The sequence below is a fragment of the Panthera leo genome, chromosome B3 (assembly GCF_018350215.1).
Source record: "Panthera leo isolate Ple1 chromosome B3, P.leo_Ple1_pat1.1, whole genome shotgun sequence".
NCBI classification, from domain to species: Eukaryota; Metazoa; Chordata; class Mammalia; order Carnivora; family Felidae; genus Panthera; species Panthera leo.
In genome coordinates, this window is record NC_056684.1 from 40,758,067 (window position 1) to 40,781,680 (window position 23,614).

Genomic DNA, 23,614 nt, shown 5'->3' on the forward strand with positions numbered 1-23,614 from the left:
TTCATGTGTTTTATTCAATAAATGCCTATGCAGACAATAGCCATTCCTCATGAAACATGTAGTTTAAATAGCCTTCCTTAGGTATCGGTACAGTGTATTTGTGTCAGAGTTAACTACTGATAATAATTTTAACCACTGTAATTATTCTGTGCCTCTGGCTGGTTAGACTAGGAAATGGTGAGCTTCTAACCCATTTTAAGTCCCATTTTAGATAGTTAAATGTGAGGTATATTTTTGAGTTGTGATTTATTTCAACATGTTAGTATGGAAAGAAACTTAATCAATAGATTTAGGTACTTACACACCCCTTGGCCCCCTCCCTTTCTCCCTCCAGAAGGGCAGAATGATTCATTTCCTGGGCTTTCTAGACCATTGTCCTGAAAAGTAAAGCTTCTGCCCCTTCCCTTTGGGAAGATTTTATTTCTTTCCCCTTAAATTCTCCTCCTAACACTTCCTAGTCTTCTCCTAGTCATATGTATCTTTTCATTGGTATAGATAGCTGTCAGATAGAGTTTCATATTCTATTTACTCATTACATAGCCAAGCAATACATTTGTGTATTAATTGAAACTCACTCACAGTCTATGAATCATTTTAGTGTCAGTTATAGATCTAAAATTTCTCCAACTTTCTTTTCTTTTCTTTTCTTTTCTTTCTTTTCTTTTCTTTTTATGTTTTTATTTTAGAGGGAATGCAGGCATGCAAGCATGGGAGAGAGGCAGAGGGAGAGAGAGAGAGAGAGAACCAAGGCTCAATCTCACGACCTTGGAATCATGACCTGAGCTGAAATCAAGAGTCGGACTCTCAACCGACTGAGCCTCCCAGGCAGCCCTCTCCAACTTACTATAGAACACTATTGCTTAAAACTCGGTGCAGCAGCTAGGGAGAGCCTCACAAGAATCCCTTGAGGCTACACTGTTGGTCCAAGCTCCAGGAGCCTTCTGTCTATAATCCTGAACAAACTTGGTTTGCTTTGAGCTGCTGACATATATGAAACCTACCTGTTAGCCTGTTAGCCATGCCTCTATCATAGGTAACACTTTTCCCTCTGGAAGCACATTGTGGAAAGGCATTTTCTTCTACTACTTATTCTTTTTTTTTTTTTTTTTCCCTATTCAGATTCACAGTAAATATTCTGTGGAGCCATCTGTCTGCCCCCCCCCCCCACTTAGGTTAGCAATATTTTTAATCTTATAATAGAACTGATCTAAGAAGGAGAAGGCTGAATCACTTTTGAACCCCAGTGGTCATGGGAGATTACTAAGCTTCTGCAGTTTTGAAAATAACTGCTGTATGATATTTTTATTTCCTTTTCCTAACCACTCATCTCATTACATTTGATGGTGTTTATCTGAGACTACTAAATATATTTGCAAATAAAACCTTCCAGAACAGAGCAGACGTTAAATACATCATCTCTGTTACATTTCTTATTTATTAGAAAGAATATTGAGCCTAGCAATTTCTGCCAGTTTGAGTGAAGCAACCATTGCATCCCCAGACATATTGGACCTCCCATACTTGGTACCTGTTTCCAAATAACTTTCTCCCTTTGCTCTACAGGCTGATACATTAAAAGAGAGATATCAGAAAATTGGTGACACCAAAAGGAATACTCCCATTGAAGCTCTCTGTGAAAACTTTCCAGGTAGGATGCTAGAAGGACATTCCAGCCATTGTGACTAAAACTTTGAAGTAGGTAGAGACAATGACTTGGTGTCTCTAGATAAGGGCGCTCTCTAGAAAATTCACATTTCCTTTTATTGTCATTTAGACCAAGACAGGTTTTATCACTTTCATTTGGGTCATAAGGAAAACACAAATATTCCTGACTTGGCTCAGAGCTTCTCACCATAGGAAGCATTCAGTTCATGAGCATGGCCTTTCACCTCTTTCCTACAGAAGAGATGGCAACGTACCTGCGCTATGTCAGGCGATTAGACTTCTTTGAAAAACCTGACTATGAGTATTTACGGACCCTCTTCACAGACCTCTTTGAAAGGAAAGGCTACACCTTTGACTATGCCTACGATTGGGTCGGGAGACCTATTGTAAGTATGCTGTTTTACCTCATCACTTCAGACCAGCACTACCTCGCTTGCCAGACTTTCTGCTTAAATCTATGGAAAAAACATTCCTTTGACTGTAGACCTTACGTATGCCAGCCTTTTCAGGGTGATGCCATAGGTTACAATTACCAGAGTTAGAAAGCAGGAGCAACTCCTTTATATGTTTTTAAGATTATGAACAGTATGGCCTAAGATACCAGAACTTAAGCTAGTTCTTAAGAACTTTTGCTTGAATGATCCAGAAGCTGGTGCTACGTAAGCTGGTCCTGCTTCTGTAGAAGTGGAACCCAGCACCATAAGAAATTTTTTTTTATTATTCATTTTATTAAAAAATTTTTTTGTTAAATTTTATTTATTTTTGAGCATGAGCGAGGGATGGGGAGAGAGAGAGGGAGACACAGAATCTGAAACAGGCTCCAGGCTCTGAGCTGTCAGCACCGAACCTGACATGGGACTCGAGCTCATGAACCGCCAGATCATGACCTGAGCCGAAGTTGGATGCTTAACTGACTGAGCCACCCAGGCGTCCCTGTTTATTTATTTATTTATTTTTAATTTATTTATGTGAGAGAGAGATGGAGTATGAGCAGGGGAAGGGCCAAGAGAGAAGGAGAGAAAATCCAAAGCAGGCCCTGCACTGTCTGTGTGGAACCCAACTCGGGGCTTAAACTCACAAACCATGAGATCATAACCTGCATCAAAACCAAGAATTGGATGCCTAATGGATTGACCCACCCAGGCACCCATCATGAAAAACTTTTGAATTAGTTCTTCTGGCCAGGAGTTCACAGTACCTGAGAGCAAGCTAACACATCACTGTAGGATGTTTTCTTATTTTCCAAGGTAAGCTGCTCTCTAATGAGCTATTGAGGACCAGGTGGCCTCCCTTTTGCAGATAAGCAAAGTGAGAAGACTTGAAACTGCCCGTCATGACTGAAAACAACAATTAACCACTGTTTTATTAGAATTGGAATGATGCTCTCCTTTGCAGAGTCATTAAGTCAGGCCCATCTTCCATTTGACTTTTTGTTATATTTTTCCAGCCTACTCCAGTAGGGTCAGTTCATGTAGATTCTGGTGCATCTGCAATAACTCGAGAAAGCCACACACACAGGGATCGGCCGTCACAGCAACAGCCTCTGCGAAATCAGGTATGTGCTGGACCTTCCTTGTTTCAGACATTCTACTTTTTACTAAAACCAAAATTTTTCGTCTTCTCTGCCTAAGTGTATATACTGAAATTAAATACAAAGGACTTGCCTTTGCTCAAGCATGTGGGGTAGCATTCCAGCATCCCTGGGTGCTATAACGGTACTGAGGTGTGGTCAGGCACCTGATATGAAGTATCCAGTCAAGAGAATTAGGACTTGTCCAAGTCTGTTGGCTGAAAGGGGCCATCTGCCACAGGCCCGAAAGACCTCCTGAACCACACAGGATCAACAGGGTAGCCCATTTTGGGTCTCATCTGTAGTACAGTGTGGGGTACTCTCACTGGTGCTGGGGTGGCTTTGTCATCTTTATTTGTTTGTTTAAAAAAATTTTTTTTAATGTTTATTTATTTTTGAGAGAGACAGAGACAGAATGCGAGTGGGTTAGGGGCAGAGACAGAGGGAGACACAGAATTCGGAAGCAGGCTCCAGGCTCTGAGCTGTCAGCACAGAGCCCGACGTGGGGCTCGAACTCACGAGCTGTGAGATCATGACCTGAGCCGAAGTTGGACACTCAACCAACTGAGCCACCCAGGCGCCCCGATTGTCTTTATTTAGTTTTGTTTTTGTTTTCTGATTAAGAAGAGTGGGTAATTTGGACTTCTAGCTGACCTGGGCATAAACTGGCACCTCTGTTCCACCTCTCCTCCTGTCCCCATGTGAATTCTAGAGCTGGCCAAGTAAAGTGAAGATTCACCTTTGCTTTAGGCCACTGTAGAGGAGACCATGCCATCCATCCTTCAGTGTTCATGGTTTGAGAAACTAATGGTCTATGTGAGAGGCTTCTCTCAGCCTAAAGACAGAGGAGGCAAACACACAAAAATCAGCAAATTTGACAATATTTGAAGAAAGACGTCACTGATTGGGAAGGAAATATGACAACTTTCATCTTTATATCATATACAATTGACCCTTGAACAGCACAGGTTTGAACTGCGTGGGTCTACTTATATACAAATTTTTAAATAAATATAGTATAGTATTGTAAATGTATTTTCTCTTCCTTATGATTTTTTAATAACCTTTTCTTAATCCTTATTTTAAGAAAACAATATAATGAGTATAACATACAAAGTATGTGTTTATCAAATGTTTATGTTGTTGGGAAGGCTTCTGGTCAACAGTCAGCTATTAGTAGTTAAGTTTTGGGGGAGTCAGAAGTTATATGGAGATTTTCAACTTCACAGTGGTTAGTGCCCCTAACCCCCACGTTGTGTTGTTCAAGGGCCAGCTGTACGTTGCTAAGAGAAAACTGAAGACCCCAGTAGATAAATAAGCAAAGGATAATAAACAGATACACAACATGTTCACTCATTATCAACTCTCAAATTAACTCGTAACCCTGACCTCACGTTTTAATATTCACAGACATATTTATAATGAAATGCAAAAATGCTTATTTCAGATGCACATATGAGAAAGTACATAGGTTAACAATAGCATATAGAAGTACATACACACAGGGAACATCTGACAGGCTTAGTCAGAAAAGCACGTGATTCTTGGTTTCACGGTCGTGAGTTTGAGCCCCACGTTGGGTGTAAAGATTACTTAAATAAATAAAATTTAAAATTTTTTTCTAAAAAGAAAGAACACACACATGTACAGTGAAGTACATACACAAATATGGATAGACTCACCAATAAGCACATATTCTTGGCAAAATGTATGTCTTGGTAAGAAAAAAGTATAAAGGAGGGAAATCTGTGTATTTAGTAGCTAAGAGAGAGTAGACAGGCAAAAAGGTGGGGTTTAGCAAATCACATACACTAATTGGATCCATAGTTACATGCTTTAATCAAAGTAGTTGGCTAAGAATTACAATTTGACTGGCTTCTGATTGACACAGAATACTGTTGATTCTGTGGTTGTTCTCTTCTACCTCTCTTGTTAAAAGTGTAGCTGAGTGCACACTTAAACTGACACTCTGAGACGTGGCTCTGGACTTTGAAAATCCAGAATCAATTATTGGAATCCATTTTAAGAAAACAACCCACGGGGGCACCTGGGTGGCTCAGTCGGTTGAGCGTCCGACTTCAGCTCAGGTCACGATCTCACGGTCCGCGAGTTCGAGCCCCGCGTCGGGCTCTGGGCTGATGGCTCAGAGCCTGGAGCCTGCTTCCCATTCTGTGTCTCCCTCTCTCTCTGCCCCTCCCCCGTTCATGCTCTGTCTCTCTCTGTCTCAAAAATAAATAAACATTAAAAAAAAAATAATTTTAAAAAAAGAAAACAACCCACGATATAGATTAAGTTATGTGCATAAAATTGTCACAGTGTCACTTGAAACAAACGTTTTAGAAATGATCCACTTATTATAAGGGAATGGTTATGGATCCAGCTGAAATCTTTTAGCAAAAAAACTGGGTTATAATAAGGTAAATTGTAGTGGGCTTATTCAGTAGAATATTATGTAGCCAGTTAAAATAATATTTAGGAAAACTTGTAGCAACCTGAAAATGTTTATGGTTTGTAGGGTGAAGAAATCAGAGTACAAAATTAGAATGACAGCATGATTTCCCCTCGGGGAAAGGGCAAATGAAAAAATCAGTGGAAGGAGATAATGCCAACATATTAGAAGAAACAGATAATATTGTAGGTAATATTTTTCCAGACTATTCTATGAAGAAGTTACATTATCCTATAATGAAAAATCAGTAGTCAGTAGGGAAGTCCACATAATCAGCATATGTGCCCGAGTACTCATGTTTTCAGAATATTTCAAATTAAAATAGGTATTTCCTATAGTTTTCCATGTCTTTTCTGCTTCAGTGAATTCTTAATCAATGCTGCTGTTTTGATTGGATTTTTAAAGTATGGGAAAAAGAGATGTTGAAAACCTGGATTGCCAGGGTGAAAAAATTAGTCAAAGCTATTATCTGAGTAGAAGTACGCTGATTTTCAGTGTACTTTTTTAAAAATTATTTATTTATTTATTTATTTATTTATTTATTTTGAGAGAAGAGCAAGCAGGAGAGGGGCTGAGGGAGGGTGGAAGGGAGAGAGAGAGAGGGAGGGAGGGAGGGAATCCCAAGTAGGCTGTATGCCCAACATGGGGCCCTATGTGGAACTCAGTCCCATAGCCCTGGAATGAGCTGAAATCAAGAGGCAAACGGTTAAACTGAGTGAGCTACCCAGGTGCCCCTCAGTGTACATTTAAGTGAAGGGTCTTTAAACTAGTGTGTATAATTAGGAAATCTTACTGCAGTGCAATAATAAGCTTCTTTCTGAAGAATTGAATCTTGAAATTGTCTCTGATTTTTTTCTTTTTAGGGTTTTTAGTATCCCTTGGCTGCTAAGGGATTGAAATTCCCCACATTAATGCAAATTTTATACCTCTCTCCCAGCAGGATTCTGAATCCTTGCTGGGTTGAATTCTTTCTGCACTCTGCCCTGTGGGTAAATGTATTTCTAGTATCTGTTCTACCTTTACACTGTGTCTTAGTCTGTGTCTCTTTGCTTTTATTCCATCTTTAGGGTTGTTTTCTTATGTTTTTAGGGTTTTGTGCTTGTTTTTTCAGAAAAATTGCGGCCAAATATGTCCTTTACATTACTCCAAGAATTGAAAGAAGTATGTTATTTTTTGGATTGGTACTTTTCAAGTTTTGTAATCAGCAAAAGAAGAAAGTAAAATCTCTCTTTGAGAGATCCTGACAAGTATTAACCTCACTTTAGGGGCAGCTAACTTTTTCTCAGCAACTTTGACTACATAAGTCTAGCTGGAGACCTGCTCTGTGAAAGTATGTCCTGGGGATACCAAGATAAGTAGGGAGTCGTTGTCCTCAAAGAATTGCCACGTAGATCAGCCAGGTAGCCAGATAACCGTAACACAAGGCAGAACAGAGAAGTTCCCCAAGTTTCAAATTACCATCATCAGAGATTGGAAGAAGAAGACATTTCATCTAGTTTGAGCGTGACAGAGTTTCATGAAAGAAGGTGCATTTGAAGTGCTCTTGGAAGAGTAACGTGGACATGAAAGAGGCATTCCATGCAAAAAGGAAATATGAGCAACAAGAAGTTGTTTAGTTCATTTTCCTAAAATATATGGTGTGAATAAAGGAGACAAGGCTAGGAAAATTATCTTGGAGCCATTTGATGAAGTTCCTGGAATGATGGGCTGGAGAGTTGATACTTAGTTTCAGTAGGGAATAGGTAGGTACTAAAGGTTTATGAACAGAGAGGAGTGATGTGATCAAAACTTGGCTTTAGAAGTTTTTTGGCATAGAACATAATAATGGCTTGACAGCCAGCCTGGAGACAATTAAGAATGCAGTGCATCCACTTCGGAGGTTAAGGGGGCCTAGATGGGCTGTAGCAGTGAAAAAATGATATAAGGGTGTGATCTGCGAGACTTGGTAGCCCACATGCATGTCAAGATGGAGGGAGAAGGATGAGTCAGAGTAGTTGCTGAGATTTTGAAGCCTGAATAACTGGGGGGTAGGTGGTACAATTACTGGAAATGGGAAAGTTGGGGGAGAAACTTCTTTGGAGTTTGATTTTAGGCATCTTGAGTTTTTGTCACGTTTTGTTTTGTTTTGTTTTGTTTTGTTTTGTTTTGTTTTGTTTTGTTTTTGAAAGAGAGAGAGCACACGTGCATGTGCAAAGGAGGGGCGAAGAGAGAATCTTAAGCAGGCTCCACACCCAGCAAAGAGTTGACTTGGGGTTTGATCCCATCACCTGTGCCGAAATCAACAGTCAGATGGTCAACCGACTGAGCCACCCGGGTGCCCCTAGGCATCTTGACTTTTAAATACTAGCAGTGTATTCCAGCTGAAGGTGGCCAACACGCAGAGGAGGACTTTCAAAAAAAAACAAAAAACAGTGACATATTTGGAAGTCAGAGCATGGAGGTAACATTGATGATAGTGCCAACAGAGTCTCATTCTGGGTAAATCTGCTCTTCAGTTGTGGTGGAGGAGTGAGACTGGAGATGAACAGGCTGTTTAGTCCTATACTTAGAGTAGGAGGAGAAAGAAGGGGAGCTCAGAACTTGATTTTAGCTTAGCCCAAGGCTTTGGCCATAGGACATTTAACCTTTTGGGTGGGGCCTCAGCTTTCTTAAATGTAAGCCTATAAATAAGGGTAGAGATTTTTGTTGCTTTGTTCATTGCTATCTCCCTAACACCTAAAAACAACGTCTACAGTAGTAATTGTTTAAATGAATGAGTGAATGAATGAATGAATCTGTCAAATGAGCATAGATGAAGTCAGATGTCTGTTTAAAATATAGATTTTTATTTAACCTTCCATGAAAAATAAATTGCAAGCTTTTCTTCCTACTTGTTTTCTGTTTCCACAAAGATCCATTCTGCCTCCTTTGGCAGCCCGAGTAGGGCTAGACTGTCCTGAAGATGAAGGATGTTAAAAAAATAATAAAATAGGCTCTTGCTGCGAAGTAAGTTCGGGCAGTTGTATTCGTTCTCTTCCGTTACAATGAGAATTTTCAGAGAAAATAGGCTTTGCTATTCTAAATTGTAGGTATATTGAATTGAGTACTATTTGGTTCCTAGATGCAGTGATAGATCTCAAATATGGTTCCCAAAGAACTGCATTTAAACCCACCTACATAGGGGCATCTGGATGGCTCAGTCGGTTAAGCATCCGACTTCGGCTCAGGTCATGATCTCATGGTTTGTGGGTTCGAGCCCTGCGTCATGCTCTGTGCTGACAGCTCAGAGTCTGGAGCCTGTTTCAGATTCTGTGTCTCCCTCTCTCTCTGTCCCCCTCCTGCTTGCCCTCTGTCTCTCAAAAATAAATAAACGTTAAAAGACATTTTTTTAATAAAAAAAATACTAAACTCACCTACATATACTAAATCTGTTTTTTACAACTATGTTAATATCAGATGTTTAAGAACATTTTTTTTAATGTAAATTTTACCCAGCTAGGGAACTATAATCAAATCATGAGTTTGGATAGAACAAATACTGATAAAAGCTAGATCAATTTAGAAAATTACCAATGGATTTGTCTTTTCTGTTATTTTCCCCTTGGTATTTGTCCTTTCCCAGGTCCAAAGATGGTAAATCTTACCATGGCTGTGGTTCCTCTGTAAAGAACCATCCATTAGGAAGGGGTTGAAAAATAGTTCTGCCTCTTTCTACCTGGCAAAGCTTCCCTTTGCATTCTCCAATCAAATGTGATCAGGAAGTAAGTCCTGGCGGTATCCAGAGATCTAATTTGGAGTGCAGTGTATTGCACTGTTGAAGGTTTTATTCATTGTGTTTGCTCAGTGTGCTAGATGTAGAATCTTGCATTGACTAGGATGTGCGTGCAGGAGTATGCTTCCTGCTCTTTCTAAATCTAAGCCTGTGGCAGTCCTTACTCAAGTAAATGCTATACACATGGCTACCATGGTTCAGCAATTTTGATAGTTACATAGGTTTCTTTGGGCATATGAAGAAGGGGTACTTGACCTAGGAGGTTAGGGAGAACAGATCTGTTTTCAGGTTGGAAAGAGTCACATTGGTCATCAAGAACTGTTAAACTCTATCAGACATGGTATCCTAACATCATAATATTGAATAGCACTTACTCATTTTTATATGTACAATATGTGTTCAGGGGAAATAATTTTATTTTTGTAATTTTCTACTCGGTGAACTGTTCATTTACAAATTATCAAGTTTGGCTGAGCAGGAAAATATGAATCAAATGTCAGAAAAGCCGATCTCTCATCCATCTAAAAGAACCATATTTAAACTAACTCAGTACCTTATAAACACACAAGAAATGAGCAATAAAACTGGAAAGTGTCGAGTCATGTTGAGTTTTGAAGGTGTTCCCCCAGTAAAAGTGTTTCAAGGGCACCTGGCTGGCTCAGTGTGTGGAACATGCACCTCTTGATGTTGAGGTTGTGAGTTAAAGCCCCACGTTGGATTTAGAGATTACTTAAAAGTAAAATCCTTTAAAAAAAAAAAATTAGTTCAGATTTGTTTGTATCTTGACTCCCAAGAGATGAGATTAAAGGGATGTAAAGCCTTAGAAAAGTATGTTGTGGTTTAGTGCTGTGGTGCTTGCTGGAAGAAGCTTGTTATAAACATAGCTTTTCCAAAGGAGAGATTAAGCCAGGTTGCTAAGTAGCCAAGATGGCCAAAGATCTTGCTAAAATGAATATCTTTATAGATTCTTTTGAAAGTCCAGTGGCTTTGGAAAAAACAAAAGTTGATTAATTCTCCATTCACTTCTTTTGACATAATACTACTTCGTTTTCAGCAAGGTTCATAGTTTGTTAGTTGAAGAGGCAGATGAGTGTGCTCAGAGAAAGTTTACGTCCCTTTGACCTGTGTGTGATTTCCTAACTTGCTGCCTGCTGTCTAGCAGGAACTTGGGTATAGAGATTGTACTTTCATCCTGTCACCCTCCAGCATAGAGCCCTGTGCAGAATGGGGCTGTCCCTCCTCATTTCTGGGACCTTTATCCAAAGGGAGACATCAAAACAAGGAAGTGTAAAGAAAACTGAAATTCAATCATTTTCTTACCTTCTCCCATTTGTCACCTATTTGCTGCTACTCACCTCTGCTCTAATCCTATATTCCATATTAAAAGTTCTCTTTGTGCAGTGGTCCCTGGCTAGCTTAGTCAGTGAAGCACGTGACTCTTGATCTGAGGGTCACAAGTTCAAACTCCATGTTAGACATGGAGCCTACTTAAAAATTATAAAAGTTTTGTGCAGTCTTCAATATTTTGTATTTCAGCAGACATCTTGTGTTGTAGGAAGGCGAATGTGGAGTAGTCCTACCTAGATAAGTCATCCTTCTCTAGTTGTGGCAGGATGGGGATTGAAGGGTGGCTTCTACCCTTTTGAATAAGAATAAGCAGGGGCGCCAGGGTGGCTCAGTCGGTTGAGCTTCTAACTTCGGCTCAGGTCATAATCTCACAGTTCATGGGTTCAAGCCCTGCATTGGGCTCTGTGCTGACAGCTCAGTCTCGAGCCTGCTTCAGATTCTGTGTCTCCTTCTCTATCTGCCCCTCCCCTGCTCACACTCTGTCTCTTGAAAATAAATAAATGTTAAAAAAATTTTTTTTAATAAGAATAACCAGGGTTTGAGTAGTGTTTCAGACCTCTGGAATGGTTCCGTGATTTTTCTCAGAGCTTCGCAGAATTGACACTACTATCTCTGTGGGCCTGCATTTATTGAATTTGGGAATAATCCCTCCCAGGTTATCAGTGATTTTCCAACATCTCTGATCTTCACTATCAAGGTTGTAGAATACAAGAAGGCATTGTTTACACACACAGCAGGTTGCGTGGAATCATCCTTGTCTGGCACAGAAATTTGGTTCTATTTCATGAACTTAACAGAAGAAAATTTTTTAATTTTGTTGAAGTATACACTTCAGTAACCTTGCCACCTTTTAAAAATTTCATACCTAAGGTCAAATATGCTCCAGAAAAATTTCTTGAGGTATTTCTTGCCCCATTTTTTTCTCCTTACATCTTACCCCTATTACATTAAAAAAAAAATTTTTTTTAGTGTTATGTGCTGCCAAAGCAAGCACAAAAAAATTGTTTTTCATCTTGGAAGTGTGGTAAGACAATGTAATCTAGTGTATTCATTGCTAAGTTTTTGGTACTACTCAGTCTCTATTTTTGCTAATTATAGCTTAAGACTGTAATTATATAATGAGGCCTAGAAGACCAGCATGTGAAACCAAAATGTTCTGTTTAGGTGGCACCTTATAGAGTACTTTGGAAGCCATAAAGTGAAATGGAGAAAGTTCTTTATAAATATAATCAAAATTAACTTTTCAGAATAACTATATAACTTTATATAATGAATGGAATTCAATGATTTATTTGCTGCAACAGGAGAAAAATGTTTGCCTGCCTTTTGTTTCAGAACAGGAGCTTTATCTCTGATAAGTATTGGAAAGAATTTTCAAGCCATAGATGGTATCTGAGATGTTTTCAGAGAGTATTTTCCTGCCCTCTTGTGTCATTGTCCCCAATGTCTGTCCGTTAACCCCTGCTAGATGACTGCTGGGAGAGATTCGTTTCCTCTGCCCTAAATCACGGGTGGTGGTTTTGACTTTTTACACCAGGCTCCTCGGTGTTTCCCCTTAAGTAACTTTTGTTAGCTTTGTCTTTGATTTATGTTATGCTGGATCGCCACTTTCTTATTTCCATGTTCATCTACTGGATAGTAAACCAAGCATTTCCACACAGGTAATGCAATCCCAACAGAAGATTTTAAAGCGTTCCCCCCAAGGAATTCCTACTGCTTGAGATTCCTGCTCCTGCCTTTGGGGATTTACACACTCCATGTGGACCTTTGCCTTTCAAGTAATGCAGAGAAATTGATATTGCTGAGTGACTCTTCTGTCCATCGAAGCTCCTGATTGCCTTTTAGATAGACATGTGTGCATGAGTGGTCTTTGAGAGTGAAAAGTTCACATGCCGATCTCCTCTACTGGTTTGCTTAGTAGGACTATATCCTGTGCTGATTCTGCCCAGTCCTAATCGCCTGTACACAGCATTGCCTAGAATACCTATCAGGTACACAAGCAGAACACTGTACCTGTCAAGATTCCTCAGTTTCATCTAGTTCCTGGGCACGCAGTTGCTTTCCAAAACTGGCAAATGACCCTTTCTCCTTTATCAACTTATATATACCAGTCTAAGCCCTTAAATTCTAGAAGGGAATAGCCACAGAGTCCAGCCATAAATGTTCATTCTTTGAATAAATTATGTATTTAGCTAGAATGAATATAAATAACTACATAGTCCTGTGAATCAGACAGTAGCATCAAACCAGACTTCTGATATGTGTTTCAGTAAAAAATGGAAATAGTAGTTGATCAGCTGTCCAGGTTTTGTTAAACTTAAAAGCATATGAGTTTTATACGTACATTTCTTGCCATTTTCATTCAGTTTTATCTGCCTTAAAAACAAGCGCAAAACAGAGCATTCATGAGAAAAGTAATCACATTAAATATTTTATCATGGAACTCAAAACAACACCAAATGGCTTATAAATGTGTGGATATTGTTTAAACATTTAAAGTTTTTGAGAACTGACAGTTGTTCATAGTAGTTTAGGAGCTTAAGTAAAGTCCTAGAGAGAACTAAAGAAGCTATCACTAATACAAAATAGTTATTGATATTACTTATAGTATTAGAACAGATTTATTCTCAGGGCACCTGGCTGGCTCAGTTGGTAGAGTGTGCAACTCTTGATCTTTGGGTTGTGAGTTCGAGCCCCACATTGAGTGTAGGGATTATATAAAAAAAATAAAAGATTCAAAAAAAAAACCTGATTTATTCTCAAATCTCTAGTAATAAGAAGATATGAGATTAAGTGCTCTGAGAATATGGATACCGTCAATAAATTTATAAAAACTAAGAGTATGTTATGAACCACAGTCTTATTTTGAAAAGTGAAACATCTGAACCTCTGTTGGCAGAAATAGTTGGAGGGACAGATATTTTGGGTTCTTTTGATTCTCAAATGTGACTAGAGGTATAGAGAGCCAAACCCCTCTTTGGTTAGAGAATATAGCAAGCAAATTAATACAAGCTGCCTCCTTACAGAATATGCTCATTCCATGAGGAATATCAGAAAACATGGCCAAGATCCTTTACAGTGCTGTTACCCATGCGGCTTCATATTACATTAATAAAGATGAGTAAGTTTTAGCTGGTATATGAGGCTTGGGTTTGTTGTTGTTCTTTTAATGTAAAAAGTTTTTTTAGTGACTTACACTTGAGCTTTACACAACTCTTGTCAATGAGATACAGAAGAGGGAGACTGAGTATGAGTCTCAAACCACCACTTCTTTCTTTTTCTTTTTTATAAAATGCACCATTGATAGTTGTGAACATCTCTAAGATTTATTGCATCCTTGCTGGTTTTCGTGCAGAGCAGCAATATCACATCCCAAACCCTGCTGCTGTTTATATCAGCAGCAATTAAAATTTGATTTACCCATCCCTCATTGCTGCCTCTCCAACTCCTCATTTTTCATTTTGTAGAGCCTTAGGACTGTTACAGCTGAGCATCATGATGTTAACACCTCCTCAGCCATCTGGTACAGGGGAAGAGGCACCTAAACAGATTCTTCAGAACAAAAATCACAAATGAGCAAGATCAGAATAGTATGAGATCTAAAAAACAGGTAAAGAAGGAATGAAGAGAGCCTGAATGACAGCAGAACTGAAAGCAGAACTCAAAAAGGTTTTGGATTGAAAGCCCTCCTTTTTCTGGGGGAAAGATCTGCCTTTTGATTTCTCGAGGAAAATAATTCATAGTAGTCCTATCTAAAACTATTTGTAATTCCAGACTAGAGGCCATTAGCTAGAGGAAGCAGGAAAACATTGTAGCCTTACCCACCGCCACCCCCCTCCCCAGCCCCGCCATCTTTTCATGTTCTTGACCTGTGAACCTGTTTTGAAGAGATACTTTTTTCATTCTCTTAGATAAGAAAGTATTTTCCAGCCACTGCCACTGCTCATTTTATTGTATTTGAAAGTCTTGTGGAGGTTTATGTTGAGAGTGGTAAACTCCCTAAAAGCCATATTATCTTGATTCCTAATGCTAGGAATTTTCTGTATTGACTACTGTCTATTTAGGTAGATCTTTAATCAGTGAAATGATTTGTAAGTATGATTGTTCCTTTGTCCAATAGCCTTAACATTCTGAATTTGGTCTGCTTAGTGGCTACTGAAATTTTACTAATATGGAAGCTAAAATTGATTCCAGCTTTTTGGTGGTTCCCTGGTGGTCCCCCCCGCCCCCCACCCTTTTGGTGATTATTGTTTTTCTGTGTCTGGGTGAGGATGGTGTGCTGTAGAGTGTCATGTGTTGGCTCATTGGGCTGCAGTGAATGTAGCCAAGCTAACTTTTTTCCAGTGCTTTGCAGCGGTTGTTAGTTTAAAATCCAAAACAAAAACAAAACCCTCAGGGACACTAATGTACTTGATTTTGTTATTGCTTGCTGTTGCTTCACCTTTCCTTCCATATCTTGCTCTCATGCTTCCTAATGCCTGAGCAGACTGCATCGTCAGAGCGCCGAGGAGAGTGGGAAATCCAGCCCAGCCGGCAGACCAATACCTCGTACCTGACGTCTCACTTGGCTGCAGACCGCCATGGGGGATCAGTGCAGGTACTTACTGCCTTTATTGCCTTTTCTTGGCCTTCTCAGCTTGGCTGGTGGAATGTTGACTTGCTTCTGAAACTTTGGTTCCTTTAAAAAGGAAACTTACTGCAAGGTTGAGCTGTTTCTATAGTTAACTGAATATCTATGTGCTAATTTTCTGCCTAAGTAGACTTGGAAGAATCACTGGATGAGATGATTGTTGGTTGTCATTGACTAAGAAACATCTCTGTGGTTTCTGATACTGATTTCTGGTTAAACTTGTCCTACAACCTTGATACAACTCATGATAAACTGTAAAAATAACGTCAAGGTACAAGTATGTTAGTGTCAAGTATGTGAATTTTAAAGACTTGAAATGTATAAAGTAAGTATTTTTTGGATAGAGGACTGCATATGTAGCTCATTTCATGATGATATGTGCCTTAGCACGTAACGTGAGAATGCTAATTGGTCCAAGCCAACCATTTTTGAATGCGTGCCCAAGAAGTTGGGCTGTTTCTTTTTTCTTTCTGGAAAAAGTGTGGTGTTGGGGAATTATTTCTGATTTCATTTGGACTATTTTGAAGCTCTGTTTTCTCTAGTACATAAGAATATCTTGCGTCTCTTTACTTTTCTTATATGTCACTGTTTTAATAATCTTAACTCAAATACATCTTTCATACTATTAAGTGACACCACCAGTTGGGGCACACAGGTGAACTCAGAGCTACCAAATCATATTAAGGGATAGACAAACCTTTTACATGTAGAAATGCATTTTGATAGGCTTGATTGTCTAGCATATGCTTTTTTATATGAAGTGATGCACTGAAGATCGTGTTATTCACAGGAAGTCAGGAGACAGCTGTGGTTCTGTAGAAAAAAACAAAAAAAAATCAGAAAAACAGGAACATCTAGGTAAAAAAAGTCTGTGTTCTAGGAAGCCACAGAACCCTAGATGCTCTCTCCCACCCCAGCAAAGACCAAAGACTTATTCTTTGCTAAGGGCAAAATAGAGGGGCTATGGATAAGAGGAAATGAGGCACATTTTGAGGGAGGGGTGCTATCCTGAAGAAAAGGTACAGACGCTAAATGAATGTGTGATCCATACTTAAATACTTAAAAGTACTGCAAAAGACTGTAGTCTTTGCAGTCTCCCACTTGTGTAATTATTTTTAAGTTTATTTTTTTAACTTTGAGAGAGAGCGAACAGGAGAGGGACAGAGAGTGAGAGAGATTGAATCCCAAGCAGGCTCCACACTGCTAGCATGGCACCTGATGCAGAGCTCGAACTCACTGACCATGAGATCAGGACCTGAGCCAAAATCAAGAGAGAGATGCTTAACCAACTGAGCCACCCATGTACCCCTGCAGTCTCTCACTTTTAAGTATAGGCAACAGATGGAGGATTATCAGATTTCTGAGGAAAGCCTTTAATAAAAAAGGGACCAAAGCAAACAACAACAGTAACAACAACAACAAAAACTTCATTATTAATATCCCCACAGACAGAAGATATTGCAACTATGAAGTAAGGATAGGATGCTATTTTAAAAAGGAACATTGTAAGAACAAATTAAAAAGAAAAAACAGCTCTTGGAAACTAAAAACATAATAAAAACTTTAAAACTGAAGAGTTTGGAAGATAGAGTTATAAGGAAGGCTCCCAGAAAAAAGATGGAGGTTAAAATGGTAGAAAACATTTCTCAAAAAAAAAAAAAAAAAGAACTACCATGCAACCTAGTAATTCCACTTCTGGATATTTGTCCAAAGAAGATGAAAACACTTAACTGAAAAAGGTATGTGCACCTCTGTGTTTATTGAAGCATTATTTACATTACCCAAGGTATGGAAGCAACCCCAAGAGTCTATCGATAGATGAATGGATAAAGAAGATGTGGTACACACGTGTGCATGTATGCACACACACATACACATGCATTGCACTATTAGTCGTCCATAAAAAAGAATGAAATCTTGCCATTTATGACAACATGGGTGGACCTAGAGGCTTTTGTGATAAATGCAATATGTCACACAGAGAAAGACAAATACCATATGATTTCACTCATCTGCGGAATCAAAAAAAAAAAAAAACACACAAACCAGAGGCAGACTTATAAATATGAGAACAAATTGATAGTTGCCAGAGGGGAGGCAAAAAGGTGAAGAGGATTAAGAGGTATAAACTTCCAAACTCAACACCCAAAAAACAATTCAGTGAAGAAATGGGCAAAGACATGAATAGACACTTTCCCAAAGAAGACATCCAACAGACACATGGAAAGATGCTCAACATCACTCATCATCAGGGAAATAGAGCTCAAAACCACAATGAGATACCACTTTACACCTGTCAGAATGGCTGAAATTAACAATTTAGGCAACAACAGACGTTGGCGAGGATGCAGAGAAAGAGGAACCCTTTTGCACTGCTGGTGGGAATGCAACCTGGTGCAGCCACCCTGGAAGACAGTATGGAGGTTCCTCAAAAAATTAAAAACAGAATTACCCTGCAACCCAGCAATTGCACTACTAGGTATTTATCCAAAGGATACAAAAATGCTGATTTGAAGGGGCACTGTCAACAATAGCCAAAATATGGAAAGAGCTCAAATGTCCATCGACTGACGAATGGATAAAGGAGATGTGGTATTATAATGGAATATTACTTGGCAATCTAAAAGAATGAAATCTTGCCATTTGCAACAATGTGGATGGAACTAGAGTGTATTATGCTAAGCAAAAGACAAATATATGATTTCGCTCATGTGGTGTTTAAGAAAGAAACATGAGCATAGGGGAAAGGAAGCAAAAATAAGATAAAAACAGAGAGGGAGACAAACCATAAGAGACTCTTAAATACAGAGAACAAACTGAGGGTTGCTGGTGGGATGTTGGGCAGGGGGATGGGCTAAATGGGCAATGGGCATTAAGGAGGGCCCTTGTTGGAATGAGCACTGGGTATTATATGTAAGCGATGAATCACTAAATCCTATTCATGAAATCATTATTATGTTATTATTATGTATGTTAACTGACATTGATTTAAATAAAAAATAAATAAAAAGGTACAAACTTCCCATTAGAAAATAAGTAAGTCAAAGGGATGAAAAACAGCACAGGGAATATAGCCAATAATGTAATAACTTTGAGGGCACCTGGTTGGCTGTCAGTAGAGCATGCGGCTCTTGATATCAGGGTCATAAGTTTGAGTCCCACATTGGGCACAGAGATTTAAAAAAAAATTTTTTTTTAACCATATAATAACTGTATGGTGACAGAGGGCAATATACTTATTGTGGTGAGCATTTTGTAATGTAGATCATTGTTAAATCACTACGCTATACACCTGAAACTAATATATGTCAACTATACTTCAATTAAAAAAATTTAAAATGATTTTAAAAATGAAATAATACAAACAATGTAAGATTTAAAGTTCAGGAGGTCTAATTTCTTAATGGGAATTCCAGAGAGAGAACAGAGAAAGTGGGGTAGAGGAAATCATTAACAAAATAATTCCCCAGAACTCATAAAGACTTGTTTCCAGATCAGAAGGGCCTACTGAGTGCCCAGCATAATGGATGATAGAACCACACCAAGGTACATCATTGTGAAATTTCAGAACATTGAGGACAAAGAGAAGATCTTTTGAGCTTCCAGAAAGAGAAACAGTCAACATGCAAAGAAAGGATCAGGAATTAGCGTAGCTTCAAATTTCTGAATAAGCAGTTCTGGAAGCTAGAAGGCAATGAACAATGCTTTCAAAATTCTAAGAGAAAATTATTTCCAGTGTGGAATTCTATACTCAGCCAAACTGTCAGTCTGGTTGGAATATAGAAAAAGCTGTTTTCAAAAATTTGTGCTCTTAAAAATTTTACTTCTCAGGGCACCTGGGTGGCTTGGTTGGTTAAGCGTCCGACTTCGGCTCAGGTCATGATCTCACGGTCCGTGAGTTCGAGCCCTGCATCGGGCTCTGTGCTGACAGCTCAGAGCCTGGAGCCTGTTTCAGATTCTGTGTCTCCCTCTCTCTCTGCCCCTTCCCTGTTCATGCTCTGTCTCTCTCTGTCTCAAAAATAAATGTTAAAAAAAAAAAAAAATTTAAAAAAAAAATTTTACTTCTCGTGTACCCTTGTGCACTGTGAAAATGAGTGAATAAACCAACGAAGAGGAATATATGGGATCCAGGAAATAAGATCTGACACATGAAAGAAGTGAAGGGACTCCCCAGTACAATGGTCAAGTTAGGAGATCCCAGAAAGACAGCAGTGCACCAGTAGAAGAGGATAGCCTGTCCCAAACATAGGTGTTCAGGGGGCCTTGAGAACAATTTTACCAAGATGATGAAATGACTAGGATACCAATTTGTCAGAGTATCTTGAAAGCAGCTGGGTAGATAAATGACAGAGTTTGGTTAGAATTAATGATTACAACTAATACATAAAAACCTAAGTAAAAATAAATTTTAGTGGCAGGTTGGTAGCTCAGCTGGTTAAGCTTCCAACTCCAGCTCGGGTCATGATCTTGCAGTCTGTGAGTTCCAGCCCCACACTGGGTTCTGTGCTGACAGCTTCAGATTCTATGTCTCTCTCACTCTCTGTGCCTCCTCCACTTGCACTCTGTCTCTCTCTCTCGAAAATAAATAAACATTAAATAAGTAAATAAAATTTAAAAGATAACTAACTCCAAGGAAAAAAGGAAATTATACAGGGAAGTAAAGAACCATGGTATATACTTCATGGTACAGCTATAGTTTTTAATAGTCATAATGTAAAACTAAGAATTGATCTAGTTAAAATTACAGTATAAAGTGTAATGAAAGGGGCACCTGGCTGCCTCAGTCAGAAGAGCATGCAGATTCTTAATCTCAGGGTCATGAGTTCAAGTCCCATGTTGGGTATAGAGATTACTTTAAATAAATAAAGTTTTTAAAAAACTATAATGGAACTAGAAGGATGAAAAAGGTGAATATATGCCTAAAAATGAAGAATCAAGATGCATGCAATTCAGAGATGTGGAGGTAAAATAAAAGAATCAGTTGTAAAGGAGGTGAAATGGTGGAATAGGGGAAAGAGACTGCTGTTTTTCCTAATGATCCTTGTAGAAATATGTGCTTCTTTATGCAATGTGTTCATAGAAGTCTGATTTAAACAAAACCTAACAACTTAAAAAATACATAGATACACACGCGCACACACGCACACACACATATATACATATCAGTTTTCATCTATCACATTTGTAGTAAATTATAAATTTAAGAGCCTATCCATCTACTATTGTTGAAATGTGAATTACAGCTATTTTAGAGAATTCTTCGGCACTATCTTTTCAAATCAAATATCTACACTTTTTGATTCAGCGAATCCAGTTTCAGATAAATATTCCTCAGAAATGCACAGATACTGAAGATACATATTCTAGAACAGTGCTCCTAAACAGGACATCAATCGTTTGTGATTTCAGATTTTCTAGTAATCACATTGAAAAGGTAAACATAATCAAGTGATAGTAATTTTAATAATATATTTTAACCCAGTTTAAAATAATTCAATGTATAGTCAGTATTAAAAATATTTATGAGGGGGTGCCTGGCTGGCTCAGTCGGTAGAGCATGAGACTTGATCTCAGGGTTGTAAATTCGAACCTCGAGTTGGGTGTAGAGATTACTTAAAAATAAAATCTTAAAGGTCATCTGGATGGCTCAGTCAGTTGAGCATCAGCTCAGGTCATGATCTTGGGGTTTGTGAGTTTGAGACCCATATTGGGCTTGCTGCTGTCAGCCTGTCCATGCGGAGCCTGCTTCGGATCCTCTGTCCCCTCTTTCTGCCCCTATCCCGCTTGCACTCTCCCAAAAATAAATATTTTTAAAAGTAGTAAAAAAAATAAAATCTTCAAAAAGATTCTAAGATATTTTACTTTTTTTATGGAGTGTTAGAAATCTAGTGTGGGGGCGCCTGGGTGGCTTAGTTGGTTAAGCGTCCAACTTTGGCCCAGGTCATGGTCTCGCAGTCTGTGAGTTCGAGCCCTGTGTCAGGCTCTGTGCTCACAGCTCAGAGCCTGGAGCCTGCTTCAGATTCTGTGTCTCTGTCTCTCTCTGCTCCTCACCTAATCATGCTCTATTTCTCTTTCTCTCTCTCAAAAATAAATGTTAAAAAAAGAAAGAAAGAAATCTAGTGTGTATTTTACCCTTACAGAACATCTCTGTTTGGACTAGCTACATTTTTAGTGCTCAGTAGCCACATGTGGCATGTAGCTATTGTATTCGATGCTGCAGTTTAGAATGTTGCCACTTGTTTCTTTTTTTTAAAACATTTTTTTAATGTTTATTTTTGAGAGAGAGAAACAGAGTGTAAGCGGGGGAAGGGCAGAGAGGGAGGGAGACACAGAATCTGAAGCAGGCTCCAAGCTCAAAACTGTTGGCACAGAGCCCAATGTGGGGCTGGAACCCATGAACTGTGAGATCATGACCTGAGCTGAAGTCCCACACTAAACCAACAGAGCCACCCAGGCGCCCCATGTTGCCACTTGTTTCTAATACCAGAAAATCTGAGGCAACTAAATGTTCATTAATTAGGCATTAACTAACATAATACTTCCATACAGTGAATAGAGATCTCTGGTATTATGGGAAATGTCCAAGGTGTGTTGTGGAAAAAGCAAGTTGTAAAATGATATATGAAATTTGGCCCCATTTTTGCTTATTTTCACATACATATGCAAATATATATATAAGAGGAATAGCATACATATATGTTAGTTTATGCAGAATGAGAAAAAAAAAGCAATGTAGAGTAGGGGAGGCAAACACAGCCAGTGGGCTAAATCCCACCCTCTGCCTATTTTTATAAAGTTTTATTAGAACATAAACACACTCATTTGTTTATATGTTGTATATGTCCACCTTTATGTCCAGTGGCAGAGTTGAGTAGTTTCCACACAGACTGTATAGTCCAAAAAACCTAAAATATTTACTAGGTATCTTTTTATGTAAATGATTTGCATGCCCTTGTTCTCAAGGAAGATATACTGAATTTCCCACTAGCCATGTCCATATGATTTCATCATGGGAAACCTGCACTTTCTTATGTAGTCTTTTTTAATACTCTTTTTTTTTTTTTTTAAACAATAAACATGCTTACTTTGTAACTAGGGGAAAATACAAAGATTAAATAATTTTTAAAAGGAAAATACCTCATAATCAGGCATATCTAGACAGTTTAGTTAACTAGATTTGTGTTCCCAGAACACAGAGGTACCCATTTGGACAGTGTTTCCTACTGTCCACTGTAAGGGGGTGTCTTTAGAATTGAGTCACGTAGAGTCTCTGACAGCACTTTTGGAAAATCCAACCTGCCTGTACTCCCTGTAAACTAAGTTCTGCCAGCTTCCTTGACACTTGGATAGGGGACAGGCAAGTGTGCCGTTTCCCTAATATTACATTAAGCTCTCCTGCTCCTCACTGCATCTGCCTCTTTAATTGTAGCCCCAGTTTTTGTAAACTCAAAAAGGCTATGCTTTTTGCAAACCAAATCAGTCCTACTTTTTTCTGGCACAGCAGATGCCCACGTATTTTCGAGTTGTCTCACTTTCCAAAAGGTAATGTGTTCAAACCATGCTTAGCCTATCTGGATGACCTGTAGACAGCACAAACCTGGTAGGGAGTACAGAGCACCAAGATGAGAAGAGTTGGCTCTGAGAAGGCACATGGACACTCCCATTCTAACCTATTTCATTTGCAGACCCCACCCCCCCTCACCGTGCTTCCCATCCTTCCACTGTTTCCACAGGTCTTCCACATGTGGAAGATCTAAATTCAATTAAGGCAGTATATTTTTCTCTTTCAAAAAGATGACTCCAGAATTGTTTAAATGAAAATGTATATGAAATATCTAGAAATCTCCAGGGCCAAGCAAAGGCATGAGACTTAAGGATTACATTTAGCTTTTAACTAATATTTACTTTGCTCAAATCTTTATAATTTTAAATTATTTACAATTCTTGTTGAGGTCAATATTATTCCCATTTTATATATAGGGAAGCTGAAGTACAGAATTACCAAATATGTTAGTTGTAAGAAGAAGGATTGAAATGTTGACTGTCAGCTAAAGTACTGTTCCCTTTGGTATATAGCTCTCACTTTTCTTCATAGTAATGTTTTTGAAAAATGGGACTTACTAAATCAAATTTTTTTTCAAATTTTTTATTTAAAATATTAAATTACTTATTAAAAGAGATGTTACCAATATTAAGGACTAA

General features: G+C 38.7%; 1 protein-coding gene across 25 annotated transcripts in view; it reads left to right on the forward strand.

The window, feature by feature from the left end:
- CSNK1G1 (casein kinase 1 gamma 1) overlaps positions 1-23,614 on the forward strand; it is a 175,370-nt gene that overhangs the window by 134,782 nt on the left and 16,974 nt on the right. For 11 of the 25 annotated variants that reach the window (XR_006203512.1, XM_042941738.1, XM_042941734.1 and 8 more), the window contains 4 exons: positions 1,564-1,648; positions 1,903-2,051; positions 3,113-3,220; positions 15,269-15,379. Coding sequence is in view for 19 of the 25 variants with exons in the window: in XM_042941738.1 (XP_042797672.1) it covers positions 1,564-1,648; positions 1,903-2,051; positions 3,113-3,220; positions 15,269-15,379 (453 nt within the window). In the remaining 6 variants the exon portion in view is untranslated. Of the gene's footprint in view, positions 1-1,563; positions 1,649-1,902; positions 2,052-3,112; positions 3,221-5,750; positions 5,874-12,443; positions 13,440-13,808; positions 13,904-14,249; positions 14,393-15,268; positions 15,380-23,614 lie in introns of those variants that run through there. The other 14 variants (XM_042941746.1, XM_042941748.1, XM_042941750.1 and 11 more) reach the window with 10 other exon arrangements.